Raw genomic sequence first — 17,124 nt, 5'->3', positions numbered from 1 at the left:
ATGAATCTGAATCCTCTGGGGACCTCATATAAGTGGATCACAGTGGCTATATCATTTTACATTCCCACTAATGGTACACAAGTGTTCTTATTTCTCCATATTCTCACCAGTACTTGTTTATTTATAACCAGCTTTTAAGGTTTTGTGAACCTGAGGTAGCTATCTATTGCTGTGTAATAAACTGTCCCAAAACCTAACTCCTTAAGACAACAAGAATTTACTGTCTGACAGTTACTCAGGACTTCCTGGTAGTTCAGCAATAAAGAATCTACCTGCAATGCAGGAGACAGAGGAGAAAAAGTGTTCTATCCCTGGGTTGGGAAGATCCCCAGAAGAAGAAATGGCCACTCACTCCAGTATTCTTGCCTGGGAAATCCCATGGACAAAGAAACCTGGTGGGCTATTGTCCATAGGGTCACAAAGAGTCAGACTCGACTGAGGGACCTGAGCTCACATGCAGCTTCTCAGGGTGAGGAATCAGTGAGAGTGGCTACAATGAGTGGTGCAAGTCTCCTTTCCCTGGACCCCAACAACCCTTGAGTTGCTTTCTGTCACTGTCTATAGATTAGCTTGCAATTTCCAGAAGGTTGTATGAATGGGACCACGCAGGGAATTCTCAAGCTCTCTGTGTGAACAAATGTGATGGGGACAAGGTGGGGCAGAGGGAGCTGGTTCTTTGGAATGGGATAGTGGGTAGCTAAGAGTCTGCAGAGATTGGGCTTGAGAGCAGACAGCCCAGTGTTTCTGTGGGGTCAATGTGGTCTTTTATTTTTTAATTAATTGATTTGGCTGCACTGGGTCTCAGTTGCAGCACACAGGATCTTCAGTCTGTGTTACGACACACGGGATCTTTAGTTGCAGCAGGCAAACTCTTAGTTGCAGCATGTGGGGTCTAGTTCCCTGTGTTGGGAGGGTAGCCACTGAACCACCAGGGAAGTCCCCAATGTGGTTTTGAGTATAAGCAGAGGTGCAGGAGGGTGCCTGGCACTGTCCCCCAGCCCAGGGCGGCTGAAGATGGCCATCTCCCTCTTCATGCTTCTATCCCCTCCATGCCACAATCCCCTATCAAGGTACTCCAGGTGGCCCTGGCACCAGTTGTCAAGTCATCAAAATGACACCCCTACTCCCTCAGGCTGGGCTGGGAAACCTCGAATGGGATTTCTTCAGCTCCTTCATGCACTGGTTTTGACACCTCCAGCACCCTCCCCCCCCCCCTCCAATAATCTCATCTCCCCAAAGCCTGGCTCTATCCAGCAGCTTTTGCTGACTTGACTTTATCTGACCCGAGAGGGTGTGGAGAGTGGGGGTGCGCTGCCCTGTAGAAGGTTGGGTCACTTCTCACCAGCCTCGGTCTCTCTCTCCCCCTCATTCTTTTTTCCTCTCTTCCGCCAAATCGGGGCCTACCCCTACTTTCCCAGGGCTTCATTCTCCCACCAGTTTCCCGAGCTCAACGAGATAGGAGGTTTCCTGGGGTCTGTGAAAAAGCTTTGGGTAAAAAAGAGGTGGAAGCCCCGGGAAACCTGGGTCCGGGGGCAGCCTCTGCGGTCGCGAAGGCAAAGACTGGGCCAGGGACATCAAGAGGCCGGATTGGCGAACTGGGCACGAGGCGCGATGGTCCCGCCCCTGCTGGTTGCCAGGGCCCAGCCTATCCGTGGTCAGGCCGGCCTCGGGTCTCCAGGTGGTTGGGTGGGGGGCCTGGGCAGGTGTGTGTGTGGCAGCGGATGGGGAAGAGGGGGTTAGACTGGATCGGACACCCCAAGGGGTTACCCTCTCCGCGAAGCCCCTCCGGTTGGGTGTCTGAGGTCCTCAGGCGCAGCCGCAAAGAAGCCGCCTGTGGCTCCCACGCGCTCCCCCCCACTCCCCCGCCACTCAGTTCCGCGCGCTCCCGCCTGCGCCTTCCCGGTCTGGATCCAGAGCACGCGCCCCCTTCTCCCCCGCCCGCCGCCAAGGGCCGGGCCCGCCTCACGGCGCCGCCGCCCGCCGCCCCCTCCCCTCGCCTGCCCTCTGCTCGCGCAGCCACCGCCGCGGCGCTCCCACCCGGCCCCACCCCAGGCGACCCAGCGTGGACCGGAGGAAGACCGAAGCCCGAGGTGAGCAGTGGCTCGAGCAGGTGGAAGGGCGGCGCGGACCAGGGCCCAGCTGGCGCAGGGGGACGGGCTCGGAACGCGGCTCTTTGTCTCCCAAGCCCGTGCGCGGGCTGCCGGGACCGCTCCTCCTCCCGGCAGGTGCCGGCATCTCTCCCGGAGGCCCGGGGCTGCTCTGGGGGCTGGCGAGGGGACCCGGGTGTGTGCTCATCCCTTCATATGGAACCTGTGGCAGGCCCCCTGGCCCGACCCAGGTGGTCAAGGCCCTGAGGGGGCGAGGGGTAGGTGGGTTGATCTCTAGTCCTGAGAGGGAGCAGAGGCAGGCGTGGCCTGGAGGAAAGGCGATAAGGACGAGACTTGGGGACCACCATGAGCAGCTGCACTGGTGAGTGGTGGGTGGGTGGAAGGAAGTGGATCCAAGCAGAGATTTGGGCACCCATGGGTGGTGACGCAGGAGGAGCAGAGAGGTGCCAGGACCCAGAGCCTTGCAGGCAGCATAGCGGTCTAGGACCTGGGATGGTGATTAATCTGTTTCTTCGTGAGGTGCTGGATGGACAAGAAGGACAAGTCCAGGGCAGCGGCCGCCGGTCGCCTGCCCGCTTCCCGCCCTCCCGGCCTTCCTATCCCCAAGTCCGCAGGGTCTCCACGACCCCCTCCTCCAGTAACCAGCGCGGCTCTCCGAGTTCTGGGAGCAGCAGCCGCCGCAGGGCGAGGGCCCCTGGCAGAGAGAACTGGGGGCATCCGGGGAACCGCTCTCCCGGAGGTTACTCCCCAGTTGGGACCAACGCGGAGCGCTGGGACGGGCCCCCGGAGCCCAGGTACTTCAGCCTCTTTCCCTGATTCTGACCCTATCTTGCCTCCTCTCCTCTGAGGCACCAGCATCCCCTTGATATCTGGGGCACCTGTGTTGACTCGGCCTTCTCCCCACAGCCTCCAGGCCCCCAGCGGCTGGGAGAGGAGAGCGGGCCCCTGCCAGGAGCCCCGGGCATGCCAGCGCGCCCACCAGGTAATACACAAGCCCCCACTCCACCCCCCCTAGTCCCTTAGGCAAGGGTTAGTATCTCCATCTGGAAGCCTTTAATTAAAGTGTGTGGGAGCACTTGCTGATCACTGGGCGCAAATCGGTGAAAGCTGTTATTAGCTGGCAGAGAGAGCATATGCCCCATTTTACAGATGGGGAAATGTAGACTTGGGAGAGGAAACAGGAGCTGGAGCTTTGCCCTGATCGCAGCCCCTCCTGTCCTCAGACCAGGCCCTCTTGGGCAGAAGGGGCTCCGTCCCCCAACTGAGGAACCTGCGGCCAGAGGAAAAGCCACAGATTCACCCAGAAGAAGCACCCTGAGTACGGGGGCACGGAGAGGTATGTGACCTGGGGGGAGGAACCGGCGGGGTTCCTGAGCTGTGAAGTATTGGTGACCTTTGGCCTTCGGTTTTGTCCCCAGACTCTTCTGGGTCCACCCCAGCCATACCCTCCCCGGTCAATTCCCGTCGACCTCGGGCTGCGGGCGCTGAGGTGGGTGTCCCCCGGGCAGCTCCAAGTGCCCGGCTCCGGCCCCCGACGACTGAGGCCTCCAGGAAATCAGTGAACAGCGCCCCAGAGCGCAGCACGGCGGAGCCGAGCCCTGCCGCCAGGAGGCGACCCAGCGACGGCGGGAGCCTCCAGAGGCCAACCTCGCGCCCCCTGGGCTCTAGCGTCACCCCTCTATCCTCCCCTGTCCGCTCTGGAGCCTCCCCGGCTGGAACACCCCGGGCTCTTGTTCAGCCCAAGTCGAAAGGGCTGCAGACGCTTCGCGTCCCGCAGGCCACATCCCCCAGGAAAGGCGCAGCCCCAGTGAGGGGCCTTTCTCCTCTGGCCACATCCTCTCTACCTTGTCCTACCGCACCGCCTCCGCGTGTCTCAGCCACTCCCTCTTGGGACGCGCTCCCTCCTTCTCCACCGACCACGCCCCCTTCCCAGGCCCTCAGCCGGTCTTTGACCACGCCCCATTCACTAGCCCCTCCCTCTTCGGCTCCACCCTCTCTGCTGACCCTCCCCTCTCCTCCGGCCACACCTCCTTTGCAGGCTCCACACACACACCTGGGTACATCCTTTCTGGAGGGGTCCGCCTCTCCTTTGGCCATGGCCCCTCTCCCTCCAGTTTCACCCGCTCTGCATAGTGTACTCCCCACCGAGGCGTCTTTGACTTTACCTCCTTTTCCAGCTCTCCCCTCTCCCTTAGCCACACCACCTTCGGCAGGTCCTCTACCACCAGCCGCTGCCCCCATACAAGCCCCTCTGTCTCAAGCAGCATCTGTGAGGAACCTGTCCTCTCCCCTAGCCACACCCCCTCCTCAAGCTCCTTCCGCTCTGGCCACGCCCCCTCCGCAGGCCAGTCCTCTGTCTCCACCTCTTCAGGCCACGCCCTATACACTGGACACGCCTCTCACACCCCCTCCACAGGCCTCACCCTCTCAGACCACACTTTCTCTGCAGGGTTCTCCCCGTTCAGAGTCTCCCTCTCCCCTGGCCAGGCCTCTGCTACAGACTCCACCTCCTCTGGCTACTTCCCCTCGACAGGCCACTCCTATACAGACCCCATCTCCAGCCTCACCACCTTTGCGGGCGACCCCTCCTCCGCTGGCCGTGCCTCATCCGCACTCTCCACCTTCTCTGACCACGCCTTCTTTACAGGCCTCTTCCCCTCAGAGCCTGCCTCCCCTGCTGGCTCCACCTTCTTTGGTCTCACCTCCTTTGCAGGCCCCACCCTCTCCTCCCCCTGCTTCATCTCCTCTGCATGATCCTCCCTCTCTTCGGGCTCTGCCCCTACAGAGGGGTCCACCTTCTCTGGCCTCGCCTCCTCTTCAGGCTCCCCCTTCTCCCCCTGCTTCACCCTCTCTGCAAGACTCTCCCTCTCCCCAGGCCACACCCCCTCCGCAGGCTCTACCTTCTCTGAGCACGCCCCCTTTACAGGCCACTCCTCCTCAAAGCCTGCCTCCTCTGCAGGCTCCACCTTCTCTGGCCTTGCCCCCTCTTCAGGCTCCCCCTTCTCCCCCTGCTTCACCCCCTCTGCAAGACTCTCCCTCTCCTCTGGCCACACCCCCTCCGCGGGATCCGCCTTCTTTGAGCACGCCCCCTTTACAGGCCACTCCTCAGAGCTTGCCTCCTCTGCAGGCTCCACCTTCTCTGTCCTCGCTCCCTCTGCAGGCGGGTCCCTCTCCCTCTGCTTCACCCCCTCTGCAAGACCCTCCCTCTCCTCTGATCACGCCCCCACCACGTGCTCCACCTTCCCTGGCCTTGCCGACTTTGCAGACCCCACCTTCTCCCCCTGCCTCACCTCCTCTGCAGGCCCCACGCCGCCCTCCAACCCCAGGTCCCGATGCCCCCATCTCGGGCCCACGGCTGACCCTGGCGCTGGCCCCGGGCCCACCGCCGCCGCCGTCGCGCAGCCCATCCAGTACGCTGAGTGGCCCGGACCTGGCGGGCCACAGCAGCAGCGCCACCAGCACGCCCGAGGAGCTGCGCGGCTACGACAGTGGGCCCGAAGGAGGCGCCGCAGCCTCTCCGCCTGCCGATGCCGAGCTCGCCGCCTGCCACCCGGCAGCTTGGAGCCGAGGTTCCGCGCCGCCTCTGGCCATCCGTAGCACCCCAGGTAAGCAGTCCTCCAGACTCTGCGGAGCAGTAGAAGGGGCGAGGGTCTGGGATGTGAGAGGGCGGGGTTGGAGGCTCTGCTCGGGGGCAGGACAGTTGGGTCTGAGGGCGGAGCTGAAGGGAGAGGCGGAGTCTCGTGGCGGGGGTGGGGCTTCCCGCTCTCGCTGTGCATCCGGCCCCTCTCCCTCTGCTTCACCCCCTCTGCAAGACCCTCCCTCTCCTCTGATCACGCCCCCACCACGCAGGAGCGCCCCTGCCTTGGTCTCCTGCATCCGGGTCGGGCTCCGCTGATGGCTTGTGCACCATCTACGAGGCTGAAGGTCCCGAGTCGGCGAGCCCCGCCACAGACGCGCTGGATCCCGGGCCTGGGCCCGGTGCGGGCGGTGGGAAGGCGGCGGCCGGAGCTGCGGCTGGTGCGGCCTCTCGCGGCGCGAAGCCGGCGCGCTTGGGAGAGCTGCCACTGGGGGCGCTGCAGGCGAGCGTCGTGCAGCACCTGCTGAGCCGGACGCTGCTGCTAGCTGCGACCGAGGAGGCCGCGGGAGGCAGCGGTGGTCCAGGGGGCGCCGGGGGTGGCGGCAGCGCGGGGGGCGCCCGCACTGCGTTGAGCGACGCCGAACTGGGCCGCTGGGCCGAACTGTTGTCTCCGCTGGACGAGTCCCGCGCCAGCATCACCTCAGTCACTAGCTTCTCCCCGGATGACGTGGCTTCCCCGCAGGGTGACTGGACCGTAGTAGAGGTGGAGACCTTCCACTGAGCCCGACCCTGTTCCCGCCCGCCCACCCCACCCGACCCCTGCCTTAGGATTTGCCCCTCAGGTTACACTTAAAGGTCTTAGATTTCCTTCTCCCTTCCTCCAGGAGCCTGGCTTCCCGTGGAATGGTCTCAGTCCCTTTAGAGCCCTAGAATTTTGGTCCAGGCTTGCGACCCATTGGGGAAGGCAATGGCACCCCACTCCAGTACTGTTGCCTGGAAAATCCCATGGACGGAGGAGCCTGGTAGGCTGCAGTCCATGGGATTGCTAAGAGTCAGACACGACTGAGCGACTTCACTTAACTTCACTCTTGCGACCCAACCACACCTTTGGCCAAGGCCCTCCCCTTGAGCCCCTTGCCTTTGGCCTAGAACGCGCTCCCGCACCCCTCGAGCCCCGTCCGTTCCTCGGCCTAGACTCTTCCCGGTGTCCAGTGTATTGTCTTCCGCGCAGCCCGAGTTTGCAATAAAGCGAAGACTGAGGCCTGTTCACTTTCCCCTTCGCGGTCTCGGGCTGGGGGCCTCCTGGGTGCATCCGACCACAAGGCGGCGCCAGCGGCCAGGCAGTCCCTGCTGGCGGGTGTGCACAGCAGGTTGTTGCTCTGGTTGAAGGCTTTCCCCAGAGTTCCTCCACTGAGGGTAGGGGCGTGCAAGGAGGGGCTGCGGTGGGATCAGGAAATGCTGAGAGTTCCCGTGGTCCAGCGCCGTGCACCCACCAGCGTGCGTGAATGTAGGCATTCTTATGCCTGACTTCTCATCGAAATATCAAGTGCAGGAGGGGCCCAGGTGGGGCTGTGCGAGAAAGTGAATGAACGAGGTGTGCCCCGTGTGGCCAGCTGACCAAGCTCTTCCCATACTCTGCCACGGGAGCAGGCACTCCTTGCGGGGTTGGGGGAGACACTTGGGGAGGGATTGCTTGGATCTCAGGAGAGGGCGCAAGTCACTTCCTGAGGTTCTTCCTCACAGTGTGCACCCCTTTACTTTCTACACCCTGGGGTGTTGGAGACAGGGGAGGCCTGAGACTGATGGCCATCTCAGGTCCCTCCAGGGTCTCCCAAGAGGGCACACTGTTCTCTGCTCACCAAGGAGGCTGCAGTGCAAAGAGCAGCGCCGCAGCTAAGCCCTGGGCTTGGGAAGGGGAGTCACTGCCTCCTGAGCGGACCGCACTGAGGAGCACAGGGAAGGAGAAGCCTCTCCAAGGCTGATGGGAGATCTGGGCATGCTTCCGTTGCCCACTCCTCTCCAGGTGTCCTCACCATGCCCCTCTGGGCCTGCCTCCCAGCCATGGGCCTTGCCTTTCATCTCAACTTAGGATGTCCCCCCTAAGCCCTCTAGCCAGGCATCCTTGCCTGTGCACCAGTGTCAAGGGTCCTCACCAGAGCCAACCACTGCCTTTGCTTGTCTCCCCGAGTCAGAATTCCTTGCCCTTCCTCCCACAGTCCAGTCATCCTGACTCTAGCTCCTTTAAGCCACAGCCCAGGCCCTCCTTCTTCCCAAGTACCCGTGCAGGAAATGGATCCCCTAGGCCTTTCCTCCGCAAGGGTGTTCTGCTTTACACCCAAAATGATGGCGGCCCAAGGGGAACCACAATCCTCAGGACAGGTAGATGGACAGAGAGGGACCCCATGTGGGGCTATTTCTCTGCCCATAGACCCAGTCCCTGAAGCTGGGTTCCTGCTGGTCCCCACCCCAGAAGCAACTGCCTCCCAACCTAGGATCTGAAGAGAAATTGGCCCAGTCTTGATGGGATACTGTCACCTCCATCCCTGGGAGCTGATCAGTTAAGGTGACAAACTCCAGAGGTTCCTTTTCTAAGCTGGGCCCTGGTGAGGATCTGGGTGTCCTTGTTTCCAGATGCTGAGACAAGCCCGAGGGTAGGGGCTGACTCGTGACATGTTGGGTAGCTGAGGCCCCAAGGCCAGCCCTCGAGGAGCAGGGCAGAGCCCCAGTTCTCCCAACTTCCTGCCCCATGCTGGGAGCTAACCAGGTAGAGTTACTCGGTGGGGGCAGGAGAGGCAGGTAGCCATGGTCAAGGTCTCAGTGTTCAAACTGTGTGGTGGGGATGGTGATGGGTCTACAGGAGCTGTGGTGTGAGAGGGGCGCAGCTGTCCCGGTGCATGACAGGTGTTCTGCTTGCTGCTCCGCAGGTATCATGCAGCAGAGCAGGGCACTTTGTGGGTCCACACCGGGCGTAGAGGCCAGGGCCGGGCTGGTATCTGGCTGGACCCAGCTAAATGTCTCCCCCAGGAGGCCTTCCTTGCCATCCCTGGATCTGACTCCCTGCGCTAGCTGGGAGTACGCCTCAGCCCTGTGGGCAACCCTAAAAAAAACCCTGCCTCTCTGGGTCTTCTTTCCCCAGGGCAGTCCCCACTGCCTGGCTCAGTTTTGTCTCTGTGCTGACCCCCAAGACTGTAGTCCCTCTGATGGTGCCCCTCTCACCTAAGCCCTCCATGGCTCCCCAGTACCCTCAGTTCAAAGTGCAAAATCTTTCTTCTCCTGATTTGAAAACCCCCTTCCCAGTCTGGCCATGCCCACTTTCTCCTGTTCCTTCTTCACAGATCTCACCTGTCTCCTGCTGATCCCTCCACATCTCACCCTTATGCTTCTGCCCTTGGAGATGCATCCACCCCCCACTTCCTCCAAGAAACCTTCCCTGATCTCCCTACACATTCATCTAGGCACTTGCCACTCTTAGTGCAGGCTTACCCCTGTCTGTCTCCTCCACTGCACTTGGGACCCCTCAGAACCAGGCTTAGAGCAGAAAACCCTGAAGGCAGCGGGAAGTACATGCCAAATGGAGGAAACTAGATCCTGAATCCTCCTGAGGCGCCAAGCCCAAGCCCCTTCATTCTCCATGAGTCTCAGGGGAGGCCCTGGCTGAGATGCCCTGATGGGAAATCATGGCCCACTCTCTCCATGTCCAGAGCCATCCTCCTGAAAATGCCTGCTCTAAGGGTGCATCTGACCTGTTGCTCCAATACCAACCTCTCTCTTCCTACCCCCACACTTAATGTTCACACGCACAGTGTGAACTTTGCTCTTCCACACTGCACTCCATCCTAGGCAGCCTCTTTGGGGCCCTGCTGTGACCTGTGCCCCTGGTTCTCTTAGACAGTGCGAGGCTCCCAAAGGCATAGACAGCCTCCTCCCTTCCCCGCTGCTTCACAAGGGGCCAGGGACCCCCAGGCCTGCCCCACTCAGCGCCCCTTGTCGTGACTGTGTAAATACACTTTATTTTCCATCTTTCCCGCCTGGGCGACATGTGGAGTGTGAACAGGCAGTGTGCAAAATGGTGGTGGGCAGTGCGGGGGGCATGTGGGTGAGCCCCTGGGATGCCCACCCTGGTCCCCAGGCTTTGTAACACTGAGTGGGTGACCGGGAAGGGGGGACTGAGCATGGATCTCCACCCCAGGAAGCGCCAGGGGGACTGTTTGTGATGCTGTTCTAGGCTCCAGGAGCACCGAGAAGGTCAACCCGGGGGTCATGAGGTCCCGGGGGTCGGGTCTGGGGGCATCGTTGGACTTTGGCACCGTTCTTGGTTCTGACTCAGCAGAGACCACGGGACCACTGTGAGCAGGTTGTGGGGGGAACTCAGCCAGGAGGCCTCCTCCCCTGGGGCTGGAGGGTGGGGCTAGGGATACAGAGGAGGAAGGGACTTGGAGGCTGGGGATCCCCTGGAGAGGAGGCTAGCCTGCATGGGGAGCCCCTCTCCCCCCATCACTGGCCAAGCTGGCGTGATGGGGCTGCCACAGAGGAAGAGGTGGGGTGCTGGGGAGGGGGAGGTCTCTCCACTTCCTTACAGCTGCTCTGGCCTCTAGGAAATAGGGACAGGTACTGCCCAGGCCCTGGCTGGTTCCAGCTAGCCGCTCACACCCTGGCAGCCCTGCACTCAGTAGAGGGGACTTTGGTTTCTGTTGCAGGAGCCACAATGCCTGCACCAGGCAGGGAAGCCCTGCCTAGCCATCTGTCTCCAGAGGCCAAGGGTCCCCAGGGCCTTCATGGGTGGTAAAGTCTGGCCTACAGGGGCACCTTCCTCCTCAGGCCTGCCCCAGAGCCTGGGCCCTTCCCGGCAGGGCCGCTGTTGTCCCAGGAGGAGGCCAGCTAGGAGAGGGAGCTTCCGTTGGTGCAGTCCTGGGACCCTTGGGTCCTCCTGGCCCTGGCTGTTAAGAGAGGCAGACCTTCCAGGTAAATGGGCCGAGAAGGGAACGGACCAAGATGGGTAAACACTGCTGGGGAGGGTGGGCCTGCCAGGGCACTGTGAGGATCCCCAGCCTGCGGCCCTGCCCTCTGTGCCCAGCTGTGTGCTGGGCCTGGCCCTCTGGGTGGGTGAAACCGCCGAGGGCGTGGAGTCTGTGAAGAGCTGGCGCCCACGCAGGAGCGGGCTGGCGGCGGCCCACCCGCCTACCCCCGCGCCCTGGCTCCGAGCACGCGGGGCACGGCCTCAGTTGTCCAGGCCCTGGCTGTAGGGCGCAGCCAGCTCGTCGGCGTCGCTGTCGGAGCTGCCCTCACTGTCCTTGGCCGGCCGCTCCAGCCGGCGGAAGAAGCGCGCGTCGCGCGGGGACAGCGGGTAGAGCGCATCCTGCAGCGCGGCGCCCACGCCCACGCCCACGCCCACGCCCAGCAGCTCCTCGTCGGACGACGGCAGCGAGTCCTCGTCCAGGTGCCGCGCCAGGCCCAGCCCGTCGAAGGCCAGCGGGTCCTCAAAGGGCGGCGGACCCTTCAGCAGCCGCACCTGGGGCAGGGGGTTGGGGTAAAGTGGGACCCGAGCGCTGGAGGCATGCATCGACGTCCCCATAGACGGATTCCGGCAGCCGGGCCCCTCTCCTCTCCCGCTCCCCAAAACGCCGACGCCCGGCCCATCACTGGCCGCGGCCACCGGGGCTCTCACGCCCCTCCCTCGCTCACCTCGGCCTTCAGCTCCTCGATCTGATCCTTGAGCTCGCGGATGTACTGCGACGAGTCCGAGTGGTTCAGCTGGCCCTGGATGCGGCCCTCCTCTCTCTGAGGGCGGGCCTTGACAGTCAGCACGGGGTCCAGTCCCCGAGCCAGTCCGCGGCGCTCCCCCATCCCCACCCCTCGGCCTCACCGCTCACCTGGATCTCCAGCTCCGCGATGCGCTGCCGCATCTCGGCCACCGCCGCCATGCTGTCCGCCTCCCGCAGGCGTACGGCCATCACCTCCTCCTTGCTCTGGGGGCGGGGGTGGGGGAAAAGGGGTCAAGGGGCGCGGCAGGGCTTAGGGGATGGGGGGAGTGGGGGTGCGGGCACCTTGCACTCGGCCTCCGCCTGCTTGCGGCGGCTCTCGCTGAGCTGCGTCTGCAGCCCCTTGTTCTGCGCCGCCAGGTACTGCAGCTTCTCTTGCAGCGCGGCGCGCTCAGCCTCCACACGGTTCAGCAGGTTGCGGTGGATGTGGTCCTGGGGGCGGATGGGCGGGGGTCACGGCCTTGCCGAGGGCCCGACCCCGGGCGCCGAATTCCCTCCCCGGGCCGGCCTCGGCCCACCTGCGTCTCGAGCTCCACCACGCGCTGCCGCAGCTCTCGCCCCTCGGCCAGCGCCTGGGCCTCGCGCAGCCGCACGCTCATCAGCTCGTCCTGCAGCTCGCCCAGGACCAACTTCCGCGGGGACTCCTTCCAGCGGCCACCGCGGGACAGGTGGGCCTGCGGGGAGAGGTCGGCGGTCGGCCTGCGCCCGGGCCCCCGAGGCCGCTTCGACCGCCTGGAACGAGGCCCGCCCTCACCTGCCAGGTGTCCGAGAGCTCCTGCAGCTGCAGCTTCAGCTCCCGCGCCGAGGCCACCGCCTCACCCTCCCGAACCTTGAGCGCCTTCAGCTCCTCCTGAAGCCGAGCCACGTTGTTCTCGTCGGGCAGCGAGCTGTTCCTCTGCGGGGAGAGGAGCGCTCAGAGCTGCCCGCAGGCCTCACTCCCCAGCCCCTTCTCCTCTGGGCTTCACCACAGGCAGCCGAGCTGGGAGAGGGTGCACCCTGGACACCCGGATGCCCAGGGGAATGAGGAGGAGGCCCCCGGGAGGAGACCCCACCCTCGCAGCCCCTGCTGGAAATACTGGTCTGTAAACCCGGCTGTAGTAACAGCACCTGCTCTCTCAGGGGGCTGGTCCAGGGCAACCCCCACACCATAAGTGATTGTTGATAACACCAGGAGAGCAGCGAGGCCAGGTGCTCCTCACCTGGGAATCTGAGATCCTCGCCCTCCTGGCCCAGACCTGGCCCAGCAGAAGCTGAGAAGGTTTCAGCACAGCCCTCTGGGGACAGAGGGCCGGCCTAGGCCCTATCCTGGCCTCCCAAGGGCTCAGTGATGAGAGATTTATGATCCAGCCTCTTGGACCAAAAGCCAACTTGCTGCAGGAGGTTCTTGCTGCCCCTTGTCTGGGAGTTGGGGGGAGGGTGGTGAAACTTCTGGGCCCACATTTCCCTCTGATGTAGAGAGGAGAGAGGAAAGCCCAGTCTGGGTGGTGGGTCTGTTAGGGACTGTGAGGCCAATGACCCCATGCAAGGCCGTGGCAGAGACACCCCACCTAGGAGGACACCCCAAACTGTAGCTTGAAGCTGGGGCGGTGTGTGTGTGCATGTGTGTGCGTGTGGCTTCCACTAGTGGGTGAGTACTGCCCTCTGGTGGCCAGGGCATTTCCCTTCTGGTGGCTCAAAGGAATTGGGACAATAACCAGGGTGGAAGGAACTGGAAGGGACCAAGAGGCCTGGTGCTCCCTGCAGGGCTGCAGGTGGGAGAAGGTGGCTCCCTAGGTGGTGGGGCTATGGAGGGGAGTAGCCTTGATGGGCCTGCGCCTTCCCTTCCCCCTGGAGCTCAGGGCCTGAGGGGGACATACACAGTCAGGGTGGGCTGTCCAGGGGGCCTGACAGCCGCTGTGCTGCTGGCCTGGTGGCTGGCATATGAGGGCAGGCGTGGCTCTCATGGAGTCGTGCTGCTGTGTTTGTGTGTGTGTGCGTGCCTCCGGGGCTTGAGTGGTACATACCTTGCTGTGGAGACTATGGGGGAGGAGGCAGGGGAAGGGCTCTGACTCCAGGGCCTGGCCCTCAGGTCCCTGGGGCTGCCCCCGTTATCCTTGGCAAGGGCCCGGCTGTCACCTCCCAGGGGCGCCCTCACTGCCCCATCTCCAGGGTGCACCCAGCGGCCGCTCAGTCACACCTTTTCCATGTCCAGAACCTTGTCCTGCATCTCCCGAAGTGCCCCCAGGGTCTCGGTCTCCCGAAGCCGTGACTGCTCCAGCTCCGTCTCCAGGTGGGCCACAAAGTCTTCGGTGAGGCGCGGGTTATCCTGGGGGCAGGCAGAGGGCTGTGCTGGGCGACAGGCTGCGGTCGGAGGTGGGCAGCTTTCCTGCCAGCCAGGTGAGGGCCCAGGCCTGGGCCCACCTCCTCCGCCCCCAGGGCCAGGAGCGGGGCTTAGGTTGTGGGTGGAGAGGAGGGCAAGGAGAAAGCCCATATACCCTGGAGGGGCAGAACACCACAGGGGCCCTGATGCTTGGTCTTGGGGTCCTGGGAACCCCACACATGGCCTCAGGAGGCCCCCTGAGGGACACCAATGGCTGGTTCACAGAATCATTGGGGTGAGTATGCAGAGCGAGTTCTCTGGGCGCTGCTGCCTGCTGTGTGGTCTGTGGCTTGACCACACCATGGGGGTTGTGAGGAGCAGATAGGGAAAGAGTTGACTGAGACCACTTTCTTGGTCAGTGTCCAGGGGCTTCTCAGAGGTACCTGGGAGTCCCAGGCGTGACGGGTGGGCCCCATACAGAAGACCTCGAGAGTGAGGAAGGAAGCCCCTGGGGTCGGAGCACAGCCTGCATCTTGCTGCCTGGGTGGCCTGGCAGGGCAGTTCTCTGGCAAGTTGCCCCACCCCCGCTTCCCCACTGACCAGGTCTTCTTTATGGGGCCCTCCTGCCTAACTGCCCAGGTCTGCTTGCTACCCTGGACCACTGGGGGTCTCTGAAGTCCAGGGGTGTGGGTGGCTCTCTCTCGGCCCTGGGCCCCGTGGCAGCTCTGCCCGGGTGCATCTCTTCCAGGGGCCCCACCGGCATCTCCCACACTCCCTCCCTGCATCCCTCTGCCTTGCAGTGACATCCCTGCCTCACCTAGCTCTGCAACAGGCCTAAAGGCTGGAGCCCTGAGGGGGCAGGTGAATGTCTCTCCACCTGGCCTGACGAAGGGCACTGTGCCATGGGTAGGGTTAGTCCAGCCTCAGCTTCCCCACTGGCCTGGCTGCTTCAGAGCCAGGTGGGGCTGCAGCACTTGAGCTTGAGCCGGGAGGTGGATGTGGGTCAGCAGTAGTGAAGTTCTGCCCCTCTGTCCCCAGGAGCAGAGGGTCAACACGTAGGGGAGGGATTCTCCTCAGCCAATGACCATTCCTTCTCTCCTCCGTTTCTCAAGCACCCTGTGGTTTCTCCACATCAGGGACCCTCACCTCACTGCCAGGCCCTGCTGGTTCAGCCCTGGGGTGTGGGGAGCTGACAGCACCCTTTCCTGCCCCTCGGGGCCTGTGCTCGTCATACTTGCGAGTTTGGAGGCCACAGCTGCCAGTGGGTTACCACATCAGGAAGGCAGCTGCTGGGTGTGGCTGGAGGAGAGTTCTGGAAGCCCTCTCTGGGGGAAGTGGACTCTGCCATGCTTCAGCTCATGGGCTCTCCACCACCCACCTGAGTTCATGACTCCACAACAGACTTGGGCTGCCCCCCACCTTATCCCCAGCCCATCAGCTCAGGCTGGTGGGCACAGACCAGACCCTCTTCTGAGGGCAAGGTGTTGGGCACTGGAGGGGGTTACCCTCCCTCATCCCAGCTCCTACCATGCATGGCTGAGGAAGGCTGCACCCCCTGAGGAAGCTCTGAAACTGAGCTCCCCTGCTGAGTGTATGATTAACCTCTCTACCCCCCAAAACTTTATTGCTTTTCCTGTGCCACCCTTCTCTTGAGTTTCAAAGAAAATGGGGGGCTGAAACCAAGCAGGATCCCATGGGCCCTCCTGGGTACAAAAGCCCTTCCGTGTCCCTGTTTCTTGTTTGTAGAAAAAGGCTGTAGTCTCCAAGGCCTCCGCTGAGTTCCAGAGAGCAGCCTCAGGCAGTAAATGATGAGGACCATAGAGTCCCAGGACACCTAGGCCCTCCTGAAGGAGTAGAGATAACTACTTGACATGGGTCTTTGAGTTCTTCTGCAGAAATTAAGAGCCCCAGCCAGGTAGAGCATGGTGACTACACACTGACCACCAGCACCAGGCCCCAGACTGGTTGTAGCAAGAGGGTTGATGATGACTGAAGTTCCCTAAACATCACCCTGTTTCCTCACCACCAGCCAATCAGGAGAAGGTCCATGAGCTGACCCTGTGTACTAAGACCCTCTCCCCTGGCACTCTCTTAAAAAAAGACCCTGCCTAGGGGCTTCCCTGGGGGTCCAGTGGCTAAGACTCCACACTCCCAATGCAGGGGGCTTGGGTTTGATCCCTGGTTGGGGAACCAGATCCCACATTCCACAACTAGGAGCTCACATGCTGCAACTAGAGATTCCACATGCTGCAGTGAAGACAGAAGGTCCCGAGTGCCACAACCAAGACCTGATTCAGCCAGATAAATAAATGAAAGTACTAAGAAACCCCCTGCCAAAAAGCCATCGGGGACTTTCTGGGTTCTTTTGAGCATGAGCTGCCCTTTCTCCTTGTTTGCAAAAGACACTATAGTTTCCTTCACCACAAGCCGTGTTGGTAGCTGGTTTTGCTGCATGTCAGATGAGTGGGCCTAGGTTTGGTTTGATAACAGCCCAACAGCTCTTCAGACCCTGGAGAGACATCAAGGCTCCCCCAAGGAATCACAGCTCTATCAGTGGAGGGTGGGGTCCCTGCAGGGACAGTTGGGGGAGGGGGGGAGGCTGACTGTCTTGCCCTCAGTGTAGCAATCTGGTAGGCTGGATGCCCCAGTGGTGGGTGGGAAACAGAAACCACAGGATCCCCCCAGGTGTGGGGCTGGGGGAGACTCTGGGTGCCCTGTCCCCAAGGAAGGAACAGGAGGGCCAGGGGCTGAGGCAGGGCCGACTGGGGCCAGGTGCCCCAGAGCTCTGCAGGCAGCCAGGCACAGGGCGTGGCCTGGCCCTGGGCCCCGCCCACCGGCCTGGTACCTGCTGCTCCTGCAGCTGGCGGATGGTGCTCTGCGCCTTCTGCAGGTCTTCGGCCGCTGAGCTGCACTGCTGCCGCACCACAGCCAGTTCCCGCTTGATGACGTAGTTCTCCTCTGCCTCCTGTGCGCGCGTCACCTGCCCCTGAGGACAGCGAGGATGAAGTGCCGTGACTCTCTGCTCACACCCCGGGCTCTGCCTGGGGCCTGCCAGGGGGGAGGCCCAGAGAGGGTGGAGGCGGGGTGGGAGGAGGAGGAGGACCTCCCACACTCAAGAGCCTGGGATGGGGTGCCCCGTGGGGCCTGGGGATGTTGGGGGGGGGGGGAGGCAGGAACAGGAACCAGAAGGAATCTGGAGGAACAGACCCACCTGGGACCCAGGCTCTGGCTTGCAGCCTCTGTCCCAGGTGAGGAGAAATAAGTCCTTGTCCACAGGGTGGACAGCACAGCAGAGGCCAGGCTCTGCCGGGGATGACGGGGATCTGGGGACAGCCGAGGGCCCAGAGGCTCAGGACGGGCTCCTGGGGGCCAGGTTTGGGG

The 17,124-nt window shown here is 62.6% G+C and overlaps 2 protein-coding genes across 3 annotated transcripts in view; one reads left to right on the top strand and one right to left on the bottom strand.

Annotated features, from left to right (window-relative positions):
* Window positions 1-2,634: 2,634 nt before the first annotated feature.
* PRR36 (proline rich 36) lies at window positions 2,635-6,466 on the top strand. The gene is made up of 7 exons (XM_068980988.1): window positions 2,635-2,902; window positions 3,015-3,090; window positions 3,332-3,444; window positions 3,527-4,558; window positions 4,642-4,821; window positions 4,967-5,713; window positions 5,958-6,466. The coding sequence occupies exons 1-7, from the start codon at window positions 2,635-2,637 to the stop codon at window positions 6,464-6,466; spliced, it is 2,925 nt and encodes a 974-aa protein (XP_068837089.1).
* Window positions 6,467-9,752: 3,286 nt separating this feature from the next.
* EVI5L (ecotropic viral integration site 5 like) overlaps window positions 9,753-17,124 on the bottom strand; it is a 32,399-nt gene continuing 25,027 nt past the window's right edge. For both annotated transcript variants that reach the window (XM_068979723.1, XM_068979722.1), the window contains 8 exons: window positions 16,589-16,729; window positions 13,621-13,749; window positions 12,199-12,339; window positions 11,963-12,118; window positions 11,730-11,876; window positions 11,556-11,651; window positions 11,368-11,463; window positions 9,753-11,194 (listed from right to left, as the gene is read on the bottom strand). In XM_068979723.1, coding sequence (XP_068835824.1) covers window positions 10,904-11,194; window positions 11,368-11,463; window positions 11,556-11,651; window positions 11,730-11,876; window positions 11,963-12,118; window positions 12,199-12,339; window positions 13,621-13,749; window positions 16,589-16,729 — 1,197 coding nt within the window. In that variant the 3' untranslated portion in view covers window positions 9,753-10,903. The remainder of the gene's footprint in view (window positions 11,195-11,367; window positions 11,464-11,555; window positions 11,652-11,729; window positions 11,877-11,962; window positions 12,119-12,198; window positions 12,340-13,620; window positions 13,750-16,588; window positions 16,730-17,124) is intronic.

Source organism: Capricornis sumatraensis, chromosome 9 (genome assembly GCF_032405125.1).
Source record: "Capricornis sumatraensis isolate serow.1 chromosome 9, serow.2, whole genome shotgun sequence".
NCBI lineage: Eukaryota > Metazoa > Chordata > Mammalia > Artiodactyla > Bovidae > Capricornis > Capricornis sumatraensis.
This window is presented reverse-complemented; position numbering and strand designations above follow the sequence as displayed.

What these genes read in the sequence shown, in the direction of transcription:
- PRR36 (XM_068980988.1), top strand. Translation starts at nt 2,635, where the DNA reads ATGGACAAGAAGGACAAGTCCAGGGCAGCGGCCGCCGGTCGCCTGCCC. An exon ending in CATGCCAGCGCGCCCACCAG is followed by an intron (nt 3,091 to 3,331) that starts GTAATACACAAG and finishes TCCTGTCCTCAG; the next exon opens with ACCAGGCCCTCTTGGGCAGA. An exon ending in GACCACACTTTCTCTGCAGG is followed by an intron (nt 4,559 to 4,641) that starts GTTCTCCCCGTT and finishes TCCCCTCGACAG; the next exon opens with GCCACTCCTATACAGACCCC.